Source organism: Choloepus didactylus, chromosome 8 (genome assembly GCF_015220235.1).
Source record: "Choloepus didactylus isolate mChoDid1 chromosome 8, mChoDid1.pri, whole genome shotgun sequence".
In the NCBI taxonomy this organism is placed as follows: domain Eukaryota; kingdom Metazoa; phylum Chordata; class Mammalia; order Pilosa; family Megalonychidae; genus Choloepus; species Choloepus didactylus.
The window spans coordinates 32522764-32539259 of record NC_051314.1 but is presented as its reverse complement, the minus strand read 5'-3'; the positions used below and the strand labels follow the sequence as shown (position 1 = coordinate 32539259).

Below are 16496 nucleotides of genomic sequence, written 5' to 3'. Positions count from 1 at the left end.
AAACCATATACACAGTTATCTTTGTTAAGTGTGCTTGCATTGTTGTGCTACCATCACCCAAAATTGTGTTCCAGACTTCTCACTTCTGTCTTTTCCTTTCTGTCCATAGTGCTCCCTTTTTTTTTTTTCCTGTGGAGCAGGTATCTTGTTCACAAACTCTCTCATTGTTTGTTGGATAATATTTTAAGCTCTCCCTCATATTTGAAGTACATTTGTGCTGGTTATAGGATTCTTGGTTGGCGGTTTTTCTCTTTCAGTATCTTAAATATATCACACCACTTCCTTCTTGCCTCCGTGGTTTCTATTGAGAAATCTGCACATAGTCTTATTAAGCTTCCTTTGTATGTGATAGATTGCTTTTCTCTTGCTGCTTTCAGGATTTTCTCTTTATCTTTGATGTTTGATAATCTGATTATTAAGTGTCTTGGCATAGGCCTACTCGGATGTATTCTGTTTGGGGTACTCTGTGCTTCTTGGATCTGTAATTTTATGTCTTTCATAAGAGAAAGGAAATTCTCATTGATTATTTCCTCTATTGTTGCTTCTGCCCCCTTTCCCTTCTCTTCTCTTTCTGGGACACCCATGATGCATACATTCATGCGTTTCGTGTTGTCATTCTATTCCCAGAGATGTTGCTCATATTTTTCCATTCTTTTCTTTATCTGTTCTTTTGTGTGTAGGCTTTCAGGTGTCTTGTTCTTCAATTCTTGAGTGTTTTCTTCTGCCTCTTGAGATCTGTTTGTACGTCTCCATTGTGTCTTTCATCTCTTGTGTTGTGCCTTTCATTTCCATAGATTCTGCCAGTTGTTTTTTTGAACTTTCGATTTCTACCTTATGTATTCCCAGTGTTTTCATTATACACTTCATCTCTTTTGCCATATCTTCCCTAAACTTTTTGAATTGATTTTGCATTAGTTGTTTATATTCCTGTATCTCAGTTGAAGTGTAAGTTTGTTCCTTTGACTGGGCCATTAACTTCATTTTTCTTAGTGTAGTTGTAGTTTTCTGGTTGTCTAGTCGTCTGATTTCCTTGGCTATCCCAATCAGGTTTTCCCAGACCAGAACGGGCTCAGGTCTCAGAAGGAGGCAATATTATTGGGTTTCCCTGAGGGTGTGTCTTAGAAGATTGATATACCCTGTGAGACCTCAAGCCACTGTGCTTTTCTGCCCAGCAGGTGGCACCTGTCAGCCTCTCTCCAGACTGGTACAAGGAGGTGTGGTCTATCTCTGTTTTCCCCCTGGCTCTGGGTTCTGGTTCTGAATGGAAGGCGGGTAGTAGACCTTGGCACCACCTCTTTCCTCTTAGGGAAGATACACCCCCTAGGGAGATAATCGTTTTCATTTGAATAGTTTCTCTGACTCTGCTGTCTCCACCCTTGTCTGGGTCAGAGCGCTGGAAACTAAAAATGGCTGAGGCTTTCTCCACTGAGCTGAAAAAGGGATAGAAAGCACCCCTTCAGGGCTAGTCTGCGGCACCCCTCAGTTTCACCCATCAGCCAGAGATAGCACCTGGTCTTCTTGGCTCCTCCTCCCTCCCAGAGAGGTCCTCCGGCTCTCCAAGGTCAGTTGTTACCAAAAGCCGCTGTCTGCTTTTTGGGGGTTCGTAGCTTGTATTGAGCAGTCAACATTTGTTAATTAAAGCCCCAGTTGGAGCTGGGCTGAGGTATATTCACTTGTTCAGAGAGTGCTGCTCTATATCACAGGGACGCTTTGCTGTTTGGGCTGCCATGGGGGTGTGGACTCTCGGTGCGGGTCCACAGTTTTTACTGACAGATTTTATGCTGCAATCTTGGGCATTCCTCCCAGTCCAGGTTGGCGTACATGTGTGGACAGTCACGTTTGTCCCCCAGCAGTTATTCCAGATTATTTACTAGTTGTTCCTTGTTGTTTATTAGTTGTTCCGGGGGCTAACTAGCTTCCAGTCCTCTCTATGCTGCCATCTTCTCTGCTTTGGCCATTTGTTTTTGTTAATTAAATTTTAGTGGAATTTAGCCACACTCATCTGTTTATGAGTGCTTTTTGTAATACAACAGCCTAAAATATTTCCCAGCCCCTAATCTATTTTACACTTAGAAATGACCCTCTCCCTCACATACACACATACATTCCTACACAATAATATGTTATTTGATAAATGACTTTGCTGCTGATGGTGCTGGGATTCTTTTTGTTTTTTTCTTAAAGATAGTTTGAATATGGAACAATATAAGCGCTTAATAGGTTGTATGCTACTGATAGTAAATTAATTAATACTTGTTTTAAATATAATTTAGTAGATTAATGCTTCATGTATCCAGGATCATTAGATAATGTCTTTCATATTCTAAAGAGATGATGATTTAATAGATGTAGAAAATACAGAAATGTGATTCTGTTAGTATTATCAAAGAGATAACAGGAGGAGGCATTTAAAAAGAAGTCAGTATAGCTATGTAAGCTACATATTTTAAAAAATATGTGTGGAAGATGGAAGAGTAGTTACATAACCAGCAATGAATAAGAGAGTTATGAACCTGTGAGAACAGTGGTGATAAGTACTATAAACCTGGCTCTGTGCAGAAATGCTATTTAATCCTCAAAATAATCTTGATGCGCAAACCATATTCTGTTTTGTAGCTGAGACTATTGAGGCTTGGAGAACTAAAGTAAGTTACCCAACTCATACAGAGTTTGCTGAGCCTGCACTTGAGCCCAGCTTCAACTGATAGGAACATTCATGGTTCCTTGTTCCCTGCTATTTTCATACAAATTCTGAACGTCCATACTTTTTAAGAATGTTTTGTATTTTGGAATTTGTAACAAATTTTCAGGCACTTGGCTAAAGTCCAGTTTCTAGGGCAAGTTGATGCATCTATTAATGGGTTTATGAGTAAATCTCCCTTCCTGCTCAGCCAGGGTGGCATGACCTTGGCCCCACCAGGCCCCAGGGGAGGGCACTGCCTTCCAGGTTCGGGCTTTTTGAGGATAATAATGCTGACCTTGAGGGGCTTGGAGAAGGAGTTAATGAGATATGTGGGTACGGCCTCTGGCACAGGACCCAGGAAGTTCTCATAGAAGTGGGAGTGATGGAGGGATGGGGGTGGGATGGGGATGTTTTAGACAAATTCCAGCTGTGCCTAAAAAGTTGAACTTTATGAACTTTGAGAAGAATCTACTAGGTCTATGATATTCTGATGTTAGTTTTTTTGTCTTTTTTTAAATTCTGCTTGTACATTTAATATAAATTTTGATCATATGAAAGAACTATAATTGTATCAACTCTTAAAGCTTTGCTTGATGTTTTGATTGGTTGGTGTATGATGCTATAATTTAAAACTAATTATAATTCACTAATTATAATTCATTATATAAAAGACATAGGGGCTTGGAGAAGGAGTTAATGAGATAATGTGGATACGGGCTTTTACCCACATGTCTTTTATGTAATGAAGATCCGTGAAGTTTATTTTTTCTTGAGTGTAGACCATAGGAAAGATTTGCCTATTCAAATAAATATACTTTTTGTCAAGTAAAATGAAAGCTATTTAAACCAACATTTTCTCTTTGTACTTTAGCTGAATGAAAATGAGGAGCCAAATTTAATGGACAATCATAGTAATTATCTTGCTGGTAACAAATATGTCTTTTATTTCATTAGAATTTTGTTTTGTGTTATCCCTAAACATTTTTTTATTATTGTTGTTGGGGCTAATCTATATTATTTTGAAACATCTTGTAAGTAAGTATATTATTTTTTAATATTTAAAAAACTAGCTCTCTCATATCCTTTTGGAGCGTGATATATTAAACAAACCAAAACCTCATAGGTGACTTTGTTCTGTGCCAGTTTTATCTGAGACCTCTATGTAAAGCTGATATCTGTCTACTTTAGCCTGATTTATTGCTTGACTTGGGACTAAAACTTTAAATCTTTGAAGGTGTCTCATGTCAGGTTCCCATACTTGAGGATCTTACTATTAATTTCTGTATTTATATTGCTATTCCTTTGCAAGGAAAATAAGGTTAAATGTAAAATGATTTGTTCTGAGCATGATAAATGATATTATCAATACAATTTGAAAGCAACTTTTTTTGTGAAAGTAGGTAAAATTTAACCAATTTTATTCCAGGACTTGTTTACTCAAACTAGTACTTGTTTATTCTGTTCCAGCAGAAACTAGAAAGAGTTCTTTTTCACTAAAACAGTGAATGTCTCCACTGCCCCCAGGATGAATATTTAGAGAAAGGCCAGTATTGCCCTTAAGCTGATAATTTGAGAGAATGGATATAGTCCATCCCCAGCCTAGAGTGGTACCAATTTCTCCTTTGTGGTTTAATTAATTTTTCATTATGTTTCATGTTGAATTGCCAGCATATCATATACTCACATTCAACCAAATTCATACAAATGTCTCACATATCTATCTATATATAGAAAACAATTACAAATTTTTATTGCTTATTCTCTCCCAGTATTGCCTTATTCTTACTTGTGATTGGCTGTTATTGAGCCTTTTATTTAAGGTGGCTGTTCTGATGAATTAATGTAGATAATCTTGATATATTTTGCCTGTGAAAAGGGAGAGATTGAGTTGGCTATACTCCATGATAGCAAAATCAGGACAAATAATGGAACATTGGCATGTCTTAGGGTCATCTTATAGCCTCATATAAAAATGACATTATGGTAGTCATGATTGAAACTTGTTGCTCTGTACCCCAGAGGGTGTTGTGAATTCCATGCGATTGGCATGGTTGGTGGTTTGCCATTATTTATAAAGTCTTAAATGTTGTCATGAATGCTTACAATTAAATAAAATTTATTCTTTTCTTTTTATAGTCCATTCGGCACTTGAAGTACTCCTTGTTTAAGAAATCGCTACTGGGCAGTGTTTCAGATAATGGAGTAGTAACTCTTTGGGATGTAAATAGTCAGAGCCCTTATCATAACTTTGAAAGCACACATAAAGCTCCAGCTTCAAGCCTTTGCTTTTCTCCTGTCAACGAATTGCTATTTGTAACCATAGGCCTGGATAAAAGAATCATTCTCTATGACACTTCAAGTAAGAAGTAAGTGTGTCATGCTAATTTCTTATTTAGTAACAAGTAACTACTATGTCATTAGCAGACATATTTGGGATTTGTATAAACCTGATTAATGTCTAAGAGATCAAAAGTTTGCTTACCTAATATATCCAGTAGAACAGACTTGTCTCTCTTTCTTCCCATGTAGAAAACAATAGGTGTGTGTGGGAGAGAGGGGTTGGTGGATAATTTTTTAGGGTACTTGTGGATCATGAATGATGAGGGATAGCATGTTAATAATTCCACATCTTTATTTTAGCATATATAATTAATTAGCTTAGTATTATTCTTTTTCAAAATATAATTACTATGTACAATTTTGAAGTCATGTGATTAATTTGCTTTAAAATTATCTGGAGCAGGGTTTTTAAACTATTGACATTTTTGGCTAGATAATCTTTCTTGTGGGGGGCTCTCCTGGGCATTATGGAATGTTCAGCAGAATCCCTGGTGTCTGCCTCGTAGATGACAGGAGCACCTCTCTCCCTCTTCCCCAGCTGTGACAACCTAAATTGTCTCCAGACATTACCAGATGTCTGCTGGAAGGCAAAATTGCCCCCAGTTGAGAGCCATTGATCTAGGGCTAGGGATACATAATCTTCCAAGCATCTGGTCTTGTACCTACTTGTCCTTTTACAGTTCTAGTTCTGTGCAGTTCACTAAAGGAAAGAAAAAGGCTACAAGAGTGCCTCATGTCTATTTAAGATGTCTAATAATAGCTAAACTTTATGTGGATAAAAATGGTAAAGTTACTACTAGGAAAGGTCCCACTGTCAGCCCTTGTTTTGGTGCTAGAGTTTTTACTGTTACATATTTTGCTCTTTTTATTTTTTCATTCTTTTATTTTGAAATAATTTACCGAGAGCTCTAAGAATCAGTAATAAAGCATTCTTCTCTTATACCAGACACCAGCAAAGAACTTGGCGTCAGCAGATGACTATCTATATTTCTATATTTTCTTCCTCAGGATCAAGCTACCGGAATTCTGTTCATCTTAGTTTTTTGGTTAAGAGAGGCACAACTAAGAACAAAGTATAGCAGCTGCTCCCCAGTGAAAGGTCATAGTTCTCTTGAGGCCTAAGCAGGTCAATAAATGGGAAGGGGATGCTGAGAGTCTCCTCAACCCTGAGGCTAGAGCACTTGGTTGTAGGGTAACACACAGGGATTGTCACATTCACTGCCAAAGTAATGATAAAGAAACAGGTGCTGCTTCTGAAAGGTATAGAAATATGCTTATTGGAAGTGAATAGAAAAATAGGATGGGTGTTCAGGTTCCTCTACATGCCATTCTATTAGAAATTCTCTAAATCAAATTCTAAAATACTGCTTTAAATAAATATTTGGGATGCATATGTTATTTGCCCAATGCTAAGTTACTTTGGTTCTGTTAAAAAGTTATTTGTAGTCATAAGCTTATACATGCTCATGTCATATATGTTTGCATATCTACGTATACTTTGTTCTGCTTTCTGTAGACTGGTGAAAACTTTAGTGGCTGATGCTCCTCTAACTGCAATAGATTTCATGCCTGATGGAGCCGCTTTGGCTATTGGATCTTCCCGTGGGAAAATATATCAGTACGATTTAAGGATGTTGAAATCACCAGTAAAAACCATCGCTGCTCATAAGACATCTGTGCAATGTATAGCATTTCAGTACTCCACTGCTCTTTCTAAGGTGAGATACTTCCTTTTTTGGCATTTTTGATTTTACTAAATAAACATAGGCTTTGAATATGGAAATTATATGTTAAATAAATTTTAGTTTTGTTTCATAATCATTTTTATGATAGCATTTTAAATAATTTTAGTACAAAGCCATATGCATACTTAGTTTTAAAACTCTTTTTTTTTTTTTTTACACTTATGTCTCCTATTTCTTGCTTTTCAAAAGATTTTTAAAGACTTTTTTGGATCAGAGGGAAACTCTCAGATCCAGTATCAAGCTTAAGATTTATAAAGGAAAAAATATATGTTTTAATCTAGCAGGGAATTTATAAAATATTAATGTACAGTATGGAACATTAGTAACCTGAGCTTTTAAATATTCTATTACATTTCAGACAAGTTTAAATAAAGGGTGTCCAAATAAGCCCTTGGCATTGAACAGACGGGCTGCTAATGTGAGCAATACCAGTGGAGGAGTTCAGAATTCTGGAATTGTCAGAGAGGTAACTGCCCCTTCCATTGCCACAGTTCTACCACAACCCATGACAACAGTCTTGGGGAAAGGAACAGTTGCTGTTCAAGACAAAGCAGGTAAATGTTCCTTATATATAATATTTGCATTTTGTTCCCCACAAAAATATATATAACTAGCACTCTTGTCAACCTAGAGTATTAAAATTCACTTCATGAGTATATTTACTTAAAATTATTAGTGGTTGTCATTCAAGAAGTTAAAATTTTAATTTTGGCTATAATTTTTTTTTTAAGGTAATGAAAGGCACTTATTCTATTTAGTTGAACTCTGTGAGAAACATTGATTATCTTAAAATGAAATAATGCCAACTCAAATCCTGTAGACTAGGATGTCTTTCCGTTGATTCTTCAGATTAATCAATAAAGAATATAAAACTTAATTGCTGAATAGTGCCTAGCACATAGTAAGCCCATATTAGTAGTTTGTTAAATAAAAATAAATAAAAGTGCTTCAGTTTTTCAAAGATTTCTTCTACCTTGATAATCATATTGATGAATGAGTTCTGAAAGAATTCATTTAGACTTTGTGAAGGTATAATTGTGACGGTAAGCTTCCCATACTTATTGCAGAAAATATTCTCTGCCCACAGTAAAGAAAACCTTTTTATTTTAAAATGTTATGCTATACTGTCAACTTGCAACAGATTTTTTAAAAAACCTACATGCTCATTAGAAACAGTTATTGTATCCATGTCTTTTTAAGTTTTCTGGACAAGTGCTTGGCTTGGCTAAAAATATTTGTTGGTGCTTTCTTGGGGTGAATTTGCTACTGCTAAGTAGAAGCAGAGCTTTAATTGTTTTGCCTTGATAGTGTGAAATAATTTTTAAAATTAAAAAGTATATTCACTATAAATTTCCTGTAAATAAATATATCATCCTTATGTAAGGGTCACTGTGTGTTATATAAAAAAATAATTAGGTACTTATTTAAGAACCCCAGGAAACAAATACCATTGCTATCTACTTCAAAGAAGTTCTTTTTGAAGTACAACTTTGAGTAATTTCTGCCAAGATGTTGAATTAACTGCATTATGAAAATTGCAGTTACTTTCAAATTTTATTTTATAATTTTATTACTTTTATTCAAAATTTTCAAAAATTAGACAAAGATTCATTTAGTGTAAACTTTCTAAAGTCGTACTTACTCATTTATTTTTTTGGTAAGGAGGCTCATGCTTAATGATGATAGCATTAGAAAATGAAAGACAGGTCTGCAAGGATGCTGATTAATGATAACTCTTGGTTGAGTAGCTAAGTTTCTGGCAAAAACACAATTAGAAATTTCGGTTTATTAATTTTATTTTGAAATAATTCCAAACTTACAAAAAGCTGCAAGTATAGTACAAAGAACTCCTGAACTCTGGTATATCCTTTAGCATATTCACTGGTTTATAAATTGTGCCATGTTAGTTTCATCATTCTTTGTCTGATATATACACACACTCATACATGCATGTATATTTGTTTCCTCTGAAACATTGAGAGTATGTTAAACTTAAGTCTCAGGTCTATTATTTCCTACCTGGATTCTTTTAAGCAGTTTTCTTACCTTCTTTGAGTCTCATATGCTGGGATAAATTCTGAAAATCAGAGAAAAAACTCAGAAGTGCCTAGCACATAGTAGGCACTCAGTAAGTCACAGTGTTGCTGATATCATCAACCTCATTATTTCTATGATCCCAAACTTCATTTAACTTTTATCTAAATATAAGAAATATTTATTTAGAAGAAAAATCATGTTGCTGCTACCGAAGGTGTCCTAATTTGGTTAGTTAGTGAAAGAAACCTTTGCAGGCTTATTGTTGGTGTTCACTTTTAGTAGGAAACAGCCACTTAAAAAGTGAAAAATAAGGCTTTAGTACTGTTTTCAAATGATTCTGAACTTTTGTTTCCTTAAGTCCCAAAGTCTAGAGCTATGCATTCAAAGACATTAGGGGCCTAGAGAAAGAAAGAAAGGAAATTTCTTCTCTATAACAGCTTAACTCTTGGTATGAATACTCTTCAATGGTGGCAATGTACAAATGATTTGGTTTTATTTTAATTTTCTATCAGATGTTATTAGAAAAGTTTATTTCATTTGTCATTTTGGGACATTTTTGGATATATAGTCTGTTCTTTGTTTTCATTCCAGGTGTTTCAGTTTCCATTTGGGACTGAGATGCCAAATAAAACACTTTAAAATATAACACAGTAATGTGCTGCCAATCCAGATACCTGTCTTTCCTCTGAGTTCTTTAATCTCTAAAATCGTGTCCTTAACCCAGAAATATGCAAGAAGCCACTGAGTCTGCAGAGTTCCTCTTACAAAGCCCCTGCCCTAAAACCATGCATTATGTACTGCCAGAGAAAATGCTGTGTGCCTTGCCTCTATTATTGTTGTCTACTGTACAGGTAGACAACGATAAGGAGTAAACTACAGAGAGGTTAATGAAGCCATTTGAGGTTGATAATGCTGAGGGCAGTGTTAAGCTCCCACTGTTAGTAAAGAAAAAGACAGAAAAGGGAAAAAAAGACCTATTCATACAAGTTGGGGAAGGGAACTAACATTTATTGAATCCTGCTATATGTTAGCTATTGCCTTACAGACATGTTTATCATTTGTACTTGGTCATAAGAGTGAGCCAGTACCTTGAGGGCAACAAAGTATATAATTATTTTAGAAATGGCTAAAATAAGGTGTTGTGATATGGACAAATAATTTATTTGCTTTTAAAGAACCCTTCAATTCATGAAAATGCTGATTAACTGAGGTATTGTTATATTCTGCTTTCTTTTCTTGAGGTTCATAGTTGTAACATTACTGATGATATGGGTAATTTTTGTATTAATTTTTACAGCCTTGCTTCTGATGATAAAATTTATTTAGATGTAATAAACTTTTTTTTTAAAATCTGATTCTTATGAGGTTTGCCTCGAGGCATAAACACAGATATTTTATCGAAGGAAACAGACAGTCGAAAAAATCAGGATTTCTCCAGCTTTGATGATACTGGGAAAAGTAGTTTAGGTGACATGTTCTCACCTATCAGAGATGGTAAGTCTTTTCAGATCAGAGGATCGTGTTCTGTTGCTGGTAGTCATTATATTTTTATTCAGACTAAAAGATGTGGGTAATAGTATTACTTTAACTCGAGTCATGAGAGTTTGCTGATTTTCTCAATTCCTGGGGTGGTATCTTTTCCTTTACGCTGACTGTAGCTATGTTCCTAGATGTTTCAAATGTTATTCCAACTATGTGCTGGTAATTTTTACATAGGAACTATGCAAAGAGCTTTCAAGGTAGTATTTTAGTTTCCAAAAAAGTTTCTTTAAAGGGACTTTGACGTCCATAGGCTATCTTTTATTTATATTTACTTCTAAATAAATCTTAAAATCTTGGATATTTCAATAATCAGATAATATCTTTCTAATTTAAAATATTTCTTTGATTGTAGTGTTTAATTAGTATTTATTAAATGTTCTTATGGAGAAATATTGCTAAATGATAGAATGCTTTATATTTTACACTGTATATGAAGGTACCCTGTTACTTGTTTGTTTTTGCCATCGCTGGTAGATGTTGCCATTAAAAAAATTCTTTGCTAATTTGATGACGGGAAACATTATATATTATTGTCATTCATACTGAATGAATGAAGTAATTGTCTGGCTCTGCTTTTTTGGTACTAAGGGTCATACAGTTTTCCTGAATGGGATTGTCTCACTAATAGCTATGTTATCAACAATATGGGTGAATTTCTGGAGGGTAATTGGCAAAGTTAAAATACTCTTACTTTTTGGCCTGGTAATTCCATTTCTACAAGTTTACCCTAAGAACATAATCAGAGAAGCCCACAAAGATTTGTGTGTTAGTTGCTATTTGACTTATAATAGTGAAAAACTAAAGAGCATCCAAATGTCAGCAGTAGCAGGATGTTTAAATTGTTATATCCATTCATGATTGTATACAATTTTATTTTTTATTTTAAAATGATCTATTTTCTAATTTTTTCTGCAAATAGTTTTATAATCAGAAAAAATAAATAAATATGTGATGGTACAGAATTATTAGTGAAGGAGTGTCTTCTTCCTTACTCTGGCCTGAAAGTGACTACCTAAATTGCCAGATGAAATTCCTCCATCTTCCACCTAATAAAATTGGAAGATTTCTTGTCTTTCGCAAAAAAGAGGATGCCAGATTACACAGTGAAAAAATAAAGAGAGTAAGAATGTGGGCAAAAGGATGGAAAGTGGCTTGGGCTGCTGTTGAGAAGGATTTGTGGGGTTAGTACTGAGTTTGAGAGCTTTAGCCTGTGGGACTTCCTGGAGCAAATGGTGATTTGAGGACTGTAGAAAGGGGAAGGGGCTTTTTAGAAGTAAGCTAGATCCTCTGATGGTTTTTCAAGAGAAATGAATAAAGGATAGAAATTCCTCTTTACTTTTTCTATTTTAAAAAATATGGCAAGAATTTGAGCCAAATGCCCCTCCATTCATTACGATGTCACATTATTAATAAGAATAACCATAGATACTAATATATAGCACTGTTTTTCATTGTCAAGAGATTGCCTTTTAATTTCAAGGGTGAAACTCTACTCAAGTAAAAGACTATTTGTGCCTCAGTTCCTTCATCTTTAAATAAGAATGCTGTTGCATTTGTTAAGTGGATTAACTTAAAAGTTTGTGTGTGTGTCTAAACACACACACATAATGCACATAGATATAGATGATATTCTTATTAATATGATAATCTTGTGTGTTTATTGGCTGTTGGAATTTTTGGTGAATTTTTTATTTGTAAGTTTTGCCCATTTATTAATCTGATAAAATTGAGTTAAACACTTTTTGGTTGTTAATTGGTAAATGAATAATATTACAGTATTGAAATATTCTTATACATATTCTACTGTTGAAATGAATATTAATAAAACCTTATGTTTTATAACATTGTACTGCTTGCAAAATAGTTTTACATTATTTCAGTTGATCCTCAAAACAATCTTATGAGGTGGTTAGGGTATTATCCTCATCTTATAGATGTGGAAACTGAAGCTTAATTGCTTTAAAAGCTTGTCCAAGATCACAAAGCTATTAAGTACTATAGGCAGAACTAGGTTACAGGTCTCCGGAGCTTAAACCAAGGCTTTTTCTACTATACCTTGCTGCTTCATTAAATAAATCTGTACTGTAGATTTATTTTTTCATATTTGCTGCTATGCATGAAGCTAAAGGGAAGTTTAAATAGGTCCTAGGTTTAACCTCAGTCATATTTTCCTCCTTAAAATCATTAGTTTCTGAACCCTTTGGGAAAGGAATAAAAAGTCTAAATTACTATGGCTTCTTTTACATTATTTTTTAAATTTAATTTTTTAATTTTATTGTAGATGCTGTAGTTAACAAGGGAGGTGATGAGTCCATATACGGAGGAGATGGTAAGAACTATTGAGAAGTATTTTCATGGAAATTAAAAGTGATATTTTGTTTTTTATTTTTGTGTAACAACTTTGAGGCTTAAAACAGCAAGCATTTATCATCTCTTAATTTCCATGGGTTAGGACCTAGTCCAGGCATGGCTTAAGTGGGTACCTCTGGCTTCAGATCTCTCTTGAAGCTTTAATCAGGGTGTCATCAATAGTTGTAGCCATCTTTAGGCTCAGCTGGGTGAGAATCTGCTTCCAAGTTCATTTGAGTGGCTGTTTGCCAGAGATGCCAGTTTCTTGCCAGGTGGGCTTCTCCATAGGGTAGCTCACAACGTGGCAGCTGGCTTCCCTCAGAGCAAGTGAGCAAGAGTAAGAAAGCCTCCCAAGATGGAAGCCGCAGTATTTCTGTAACCTAATCTTGAATGTGACATTCCATCACTTTTGCCATGTTTTCTTTGTAGAAGCAAGATATTCCCAGATTCAAAGGAAGAGGATTGCACAAGGGCATGGATACCAGGAGGCAGAGCTCTTTAGGGGCCATCTTAGAACCTGCCTACCAAGATATATATGTCACAGATACATACAAGTTGAGAACTTCCAGTTATCAAAAACTAACACTAATGAAGACATTTGTCATGTTTTAATCAAAGTATTTTCACATATCATCTCTTTTAAGCCTTAGCACTCTGGGAGATTGGATGTCATCATTCAAATTTATAAATCAGGAAGTAGATACATAGAGTTTTGTGATTTTTGCCAAGAGTTAAGGGTAGAATTGGGCAATGAGCAAGTTTTCTAAATCCAAATCCATGTCTTTCTACCATATCAATCTGCCTATTATATTAAATGCTTCTCTTAAATATCCAAGATTGATGGACATCATAAGCAAATGCAATTTTTTTTCTCTATTTTAGGCTTTGACTTTCTACCACAATTGAACTCAGTGTTTCCTCCAAGAAAAACTTCTGGGGCTTCAAGCACTGCAGTATTACATTCTAGTCCTCTTAATGTCTTCATGGAATCTCCAGGAAAAGAGGAAAATGAAAATAATGATATGACCACTGAGTCTAAGAAAATGTATCTGGGAAAACAAGAGCCTAAAGACTCCTTCAAACAGGTATCTGCCTGAAAATGCTACTGAAAATCACTGTTTATCACTAGCAAGTATAATGAGCTCATCACTAGAAAGTAGTCAGCTGGCAGTGGGTATGTCCTAATTATTCATGGTGCTGTGCATGTAACTTAGTTAAAAAAATATTTTGAAATCCTGATGTCACTTGTTAATACCTAGAAGATTCTTTTGAAATCTGTCTTTGGATATATTGAAGGTAACAACAGATATAAACTTACATTATTTTTTCTAAAGCAAGATACTTGCTCACGCCTGAATTCTTTTAGAATGTGTTTCCATTGCAACAGAAAGCACCGTTGCGATGGTCAAGGCATTTGCCCTAGGCCTTAGAGCAAGTTGATGGTGCTAAGAATGGAATTCATCATCATTGCCTTCTGTTATAATTCAATAGCCTATATAAAATTTGATTTCTTATGTAAGGTTTCAAATATTACCATCATTTAGTAGCAGCCAAATCCTCATAATTATTCTTTAGAATGATATTGAAAAAATGTCATTCAGAAATTACAAAAAGTCTTCTAGTTTATTTATTATTTTTAATTTTTAATTTTGAAATATTTTCAAACTTATAGAACAGTTACAAAAATAATACAAAGCCTATGCGGAGAACTCCAACTTACTCATTTCACATAGATATCCAGATCCACCAATTTTAACATTTTGCCACCTTTGCCGTGTAATTCTGTCTGTCCATCAATCTATCAATCCACCTATCTACCCATGCATCTATCTGTCTGATCTATCAATCCATTTGCTGAACTCTTGAGTGTAGTATGTCTCTGTCAAATGCTCCTTGCACATTTAATACTACCATGTACATTTCCCAAGAACAAGGATATTCAGCCATGTAGCCACCTTACGTGCAGTTATCAAGTTCAGTAAATTTAACATTGATATTAAACTTACCGTTTGTACTCCAGTTTTTTCATGTGTCTCAATAATATCCTTTAGAGTCTTCTCTCCTCCTTTATTAGATGCTGTCCAGGATCGATCACCTATTGCCTTTAATTGTCATTGTCTCTTTAGTTGCTCTTTCGTTTTTTTTAAGTTGTGGAAACATATACGCAATATAAACTTTCCCATTTCAAGTACTCCCAAATATACCATGCTAAAACTTTCCATCTCCCCACACAGAAACCCTGTACCCCTTTTGCTTTAGCTCTCCATGTCCCCTATGCTCCGCACCCTTGGAAACTGTACTCTAATTTTTGTCTCTATAAGCTTGCATATTCTCCAGTATTTTCTTTGTAGTTACTATGGGGCTTAAATTTAACATTCTAAATCTATAGCAATCATGTTTGCTTTGATACCAACTTTACTTCAATAATATATACAAACTATTTTCCTATACCCCTTGGTTCCCCTACCTTTATGTAGTTCTTCTCTCAAATTACATGTTTATACATTGAGACCAAACAGATTTATCATTTCATTTTATGCATTTGCATTCTAGATCCTATAGGAAGTAAAAAGTGAAGTTACAGACTAAAAATACGATAGTACTAGCATTTATATTTAGTCATGTTGTTATTCTCATTTGAGATCTTTATTTCTTCTTGCAGCTTTGATCTGTTGTCTTACTGTCCTTCCCTTTCAACTTGCAAACTCTCTTTAGCATCTCTTTTTATGTCTCAGTCTCTCCTTCATTTCTGAAAGACAGTTTTGCCAGATACAGCATTCTTGGGTGGCAATTTTTTTTGCTTTCAGCACTTTAAATATATCATCCTGCTGCCTTCTTGCCTCCATGGTTTCTAATGAGAAGTCAGCACTTAATCTTATTGAGACTCCCTCTTATGTAACATATTGCAGCTTTCAGAATTCTCTCTTTATCTTTGGCATTCAGTATCATGATTATATTATACTGTGGTGTTGGTATATTTGGGTTCATCCTGTTTGGAATTTGTTGAGTGTCTTGTATGTGTATATTCCATCTTGTTAAATTTGGGAAGTTTTCAGCTATTATTTGTTTGAATATTCTCTCTGCCCCTTTCTCTCCTCTTCTAGGACTCCCACAATAGGTGCATTGGTACATTTGATGTCCCACGGATTCCTCAGACTCTGTTCACTTTTCTTAATTCTTTGTTCTTTCTGTTCCTCAGACGGAATGATTTCAGTAGTCTTATCTTCAAGTTCTCTTTTTCTGTCTTTTGCCAGCTTCAATCTGCTGTTGAACTCTGCCACAGAAATTTTAATTTCTGTACTGGGATTTCCAGTTCTGTTTGGTTCTTTTCATAATTTCCATCTTTCTATCAATATTCTTTGTGTTCTTCTTTTGTTTTCCTGATTTCCTTTATTATTTGTCCTTGTTTTTCTTTAGGTCTTTGAGCATATTTAGGACCATTTTTTTTAAAAGACTTTGTCTGGTATGTCCCAGATCTGATCTTTTTCTTTGATGTTTTCATCTTTACCTTTCCTGGGCCATCACTTCTTTCTTTGTATGTTTGTAACCTTTTGTTGAAACCTGGACAATTTGGTATTTTAATATGTTATCCTTAGAATTTAGATTCTGCAGCATCTGTTCCTTAAGCTTATATCCAGCTAATATTATGACAGAGCTTTCCTTGAATGCCAGGAGCTAACTATAAAATAAAAAGAAGGAAAAAAAAGAAAACACCTTTCCCAGTTTTGCATATTGACCTGTGTGAGCTCTCTCCTTCAGGGCTTATCCATACAATGAGTTTGGCTCCAGGACAAAGTCTA

The 16496-nt window shown here is 34.9% G+C and overlaps 1 protein-coding gene across 2 annotated transcripts in view; it reads left to right on the top strand.

The window, feature by feature from the left end:
• The window catches only part of NEDD1 (NEDD1 gamma-tubulin ring complex targeting factor), a 65693-nt gene that overhangs the window by 32291 nt on the left and 16906 nt on the right, over positions 1–16496 (top strand). For both annotated transcript variants that reach the window (XR_005218471.1, XM_037847191.1), the window contains exons 6-11: positions 4820–5049; positions 6540–6741; positions 7127–7322; positions 10171–10299; positions 12629–12676; positions 13579–13781. Coding sequence is in view for 1 of the 2 variants with exons in the window: in XM_037847191.1 (XP_037703119.1) it covers positions 4820–5049; positions 6540–6741; positions 7127–7322; positions 10171–10299; positions 12629–12676; positions 13579–13781 (1008 nt within the window). In the remaining variant the exon portion in view is untranslated. The remainder of the gene's footprint in view (positions 1–4819; positions 5050–6539; positions 6742–7126; positions 7323–10170; positions 10300–12628; positions 12677–13578; positions 13782–16496) is intronic.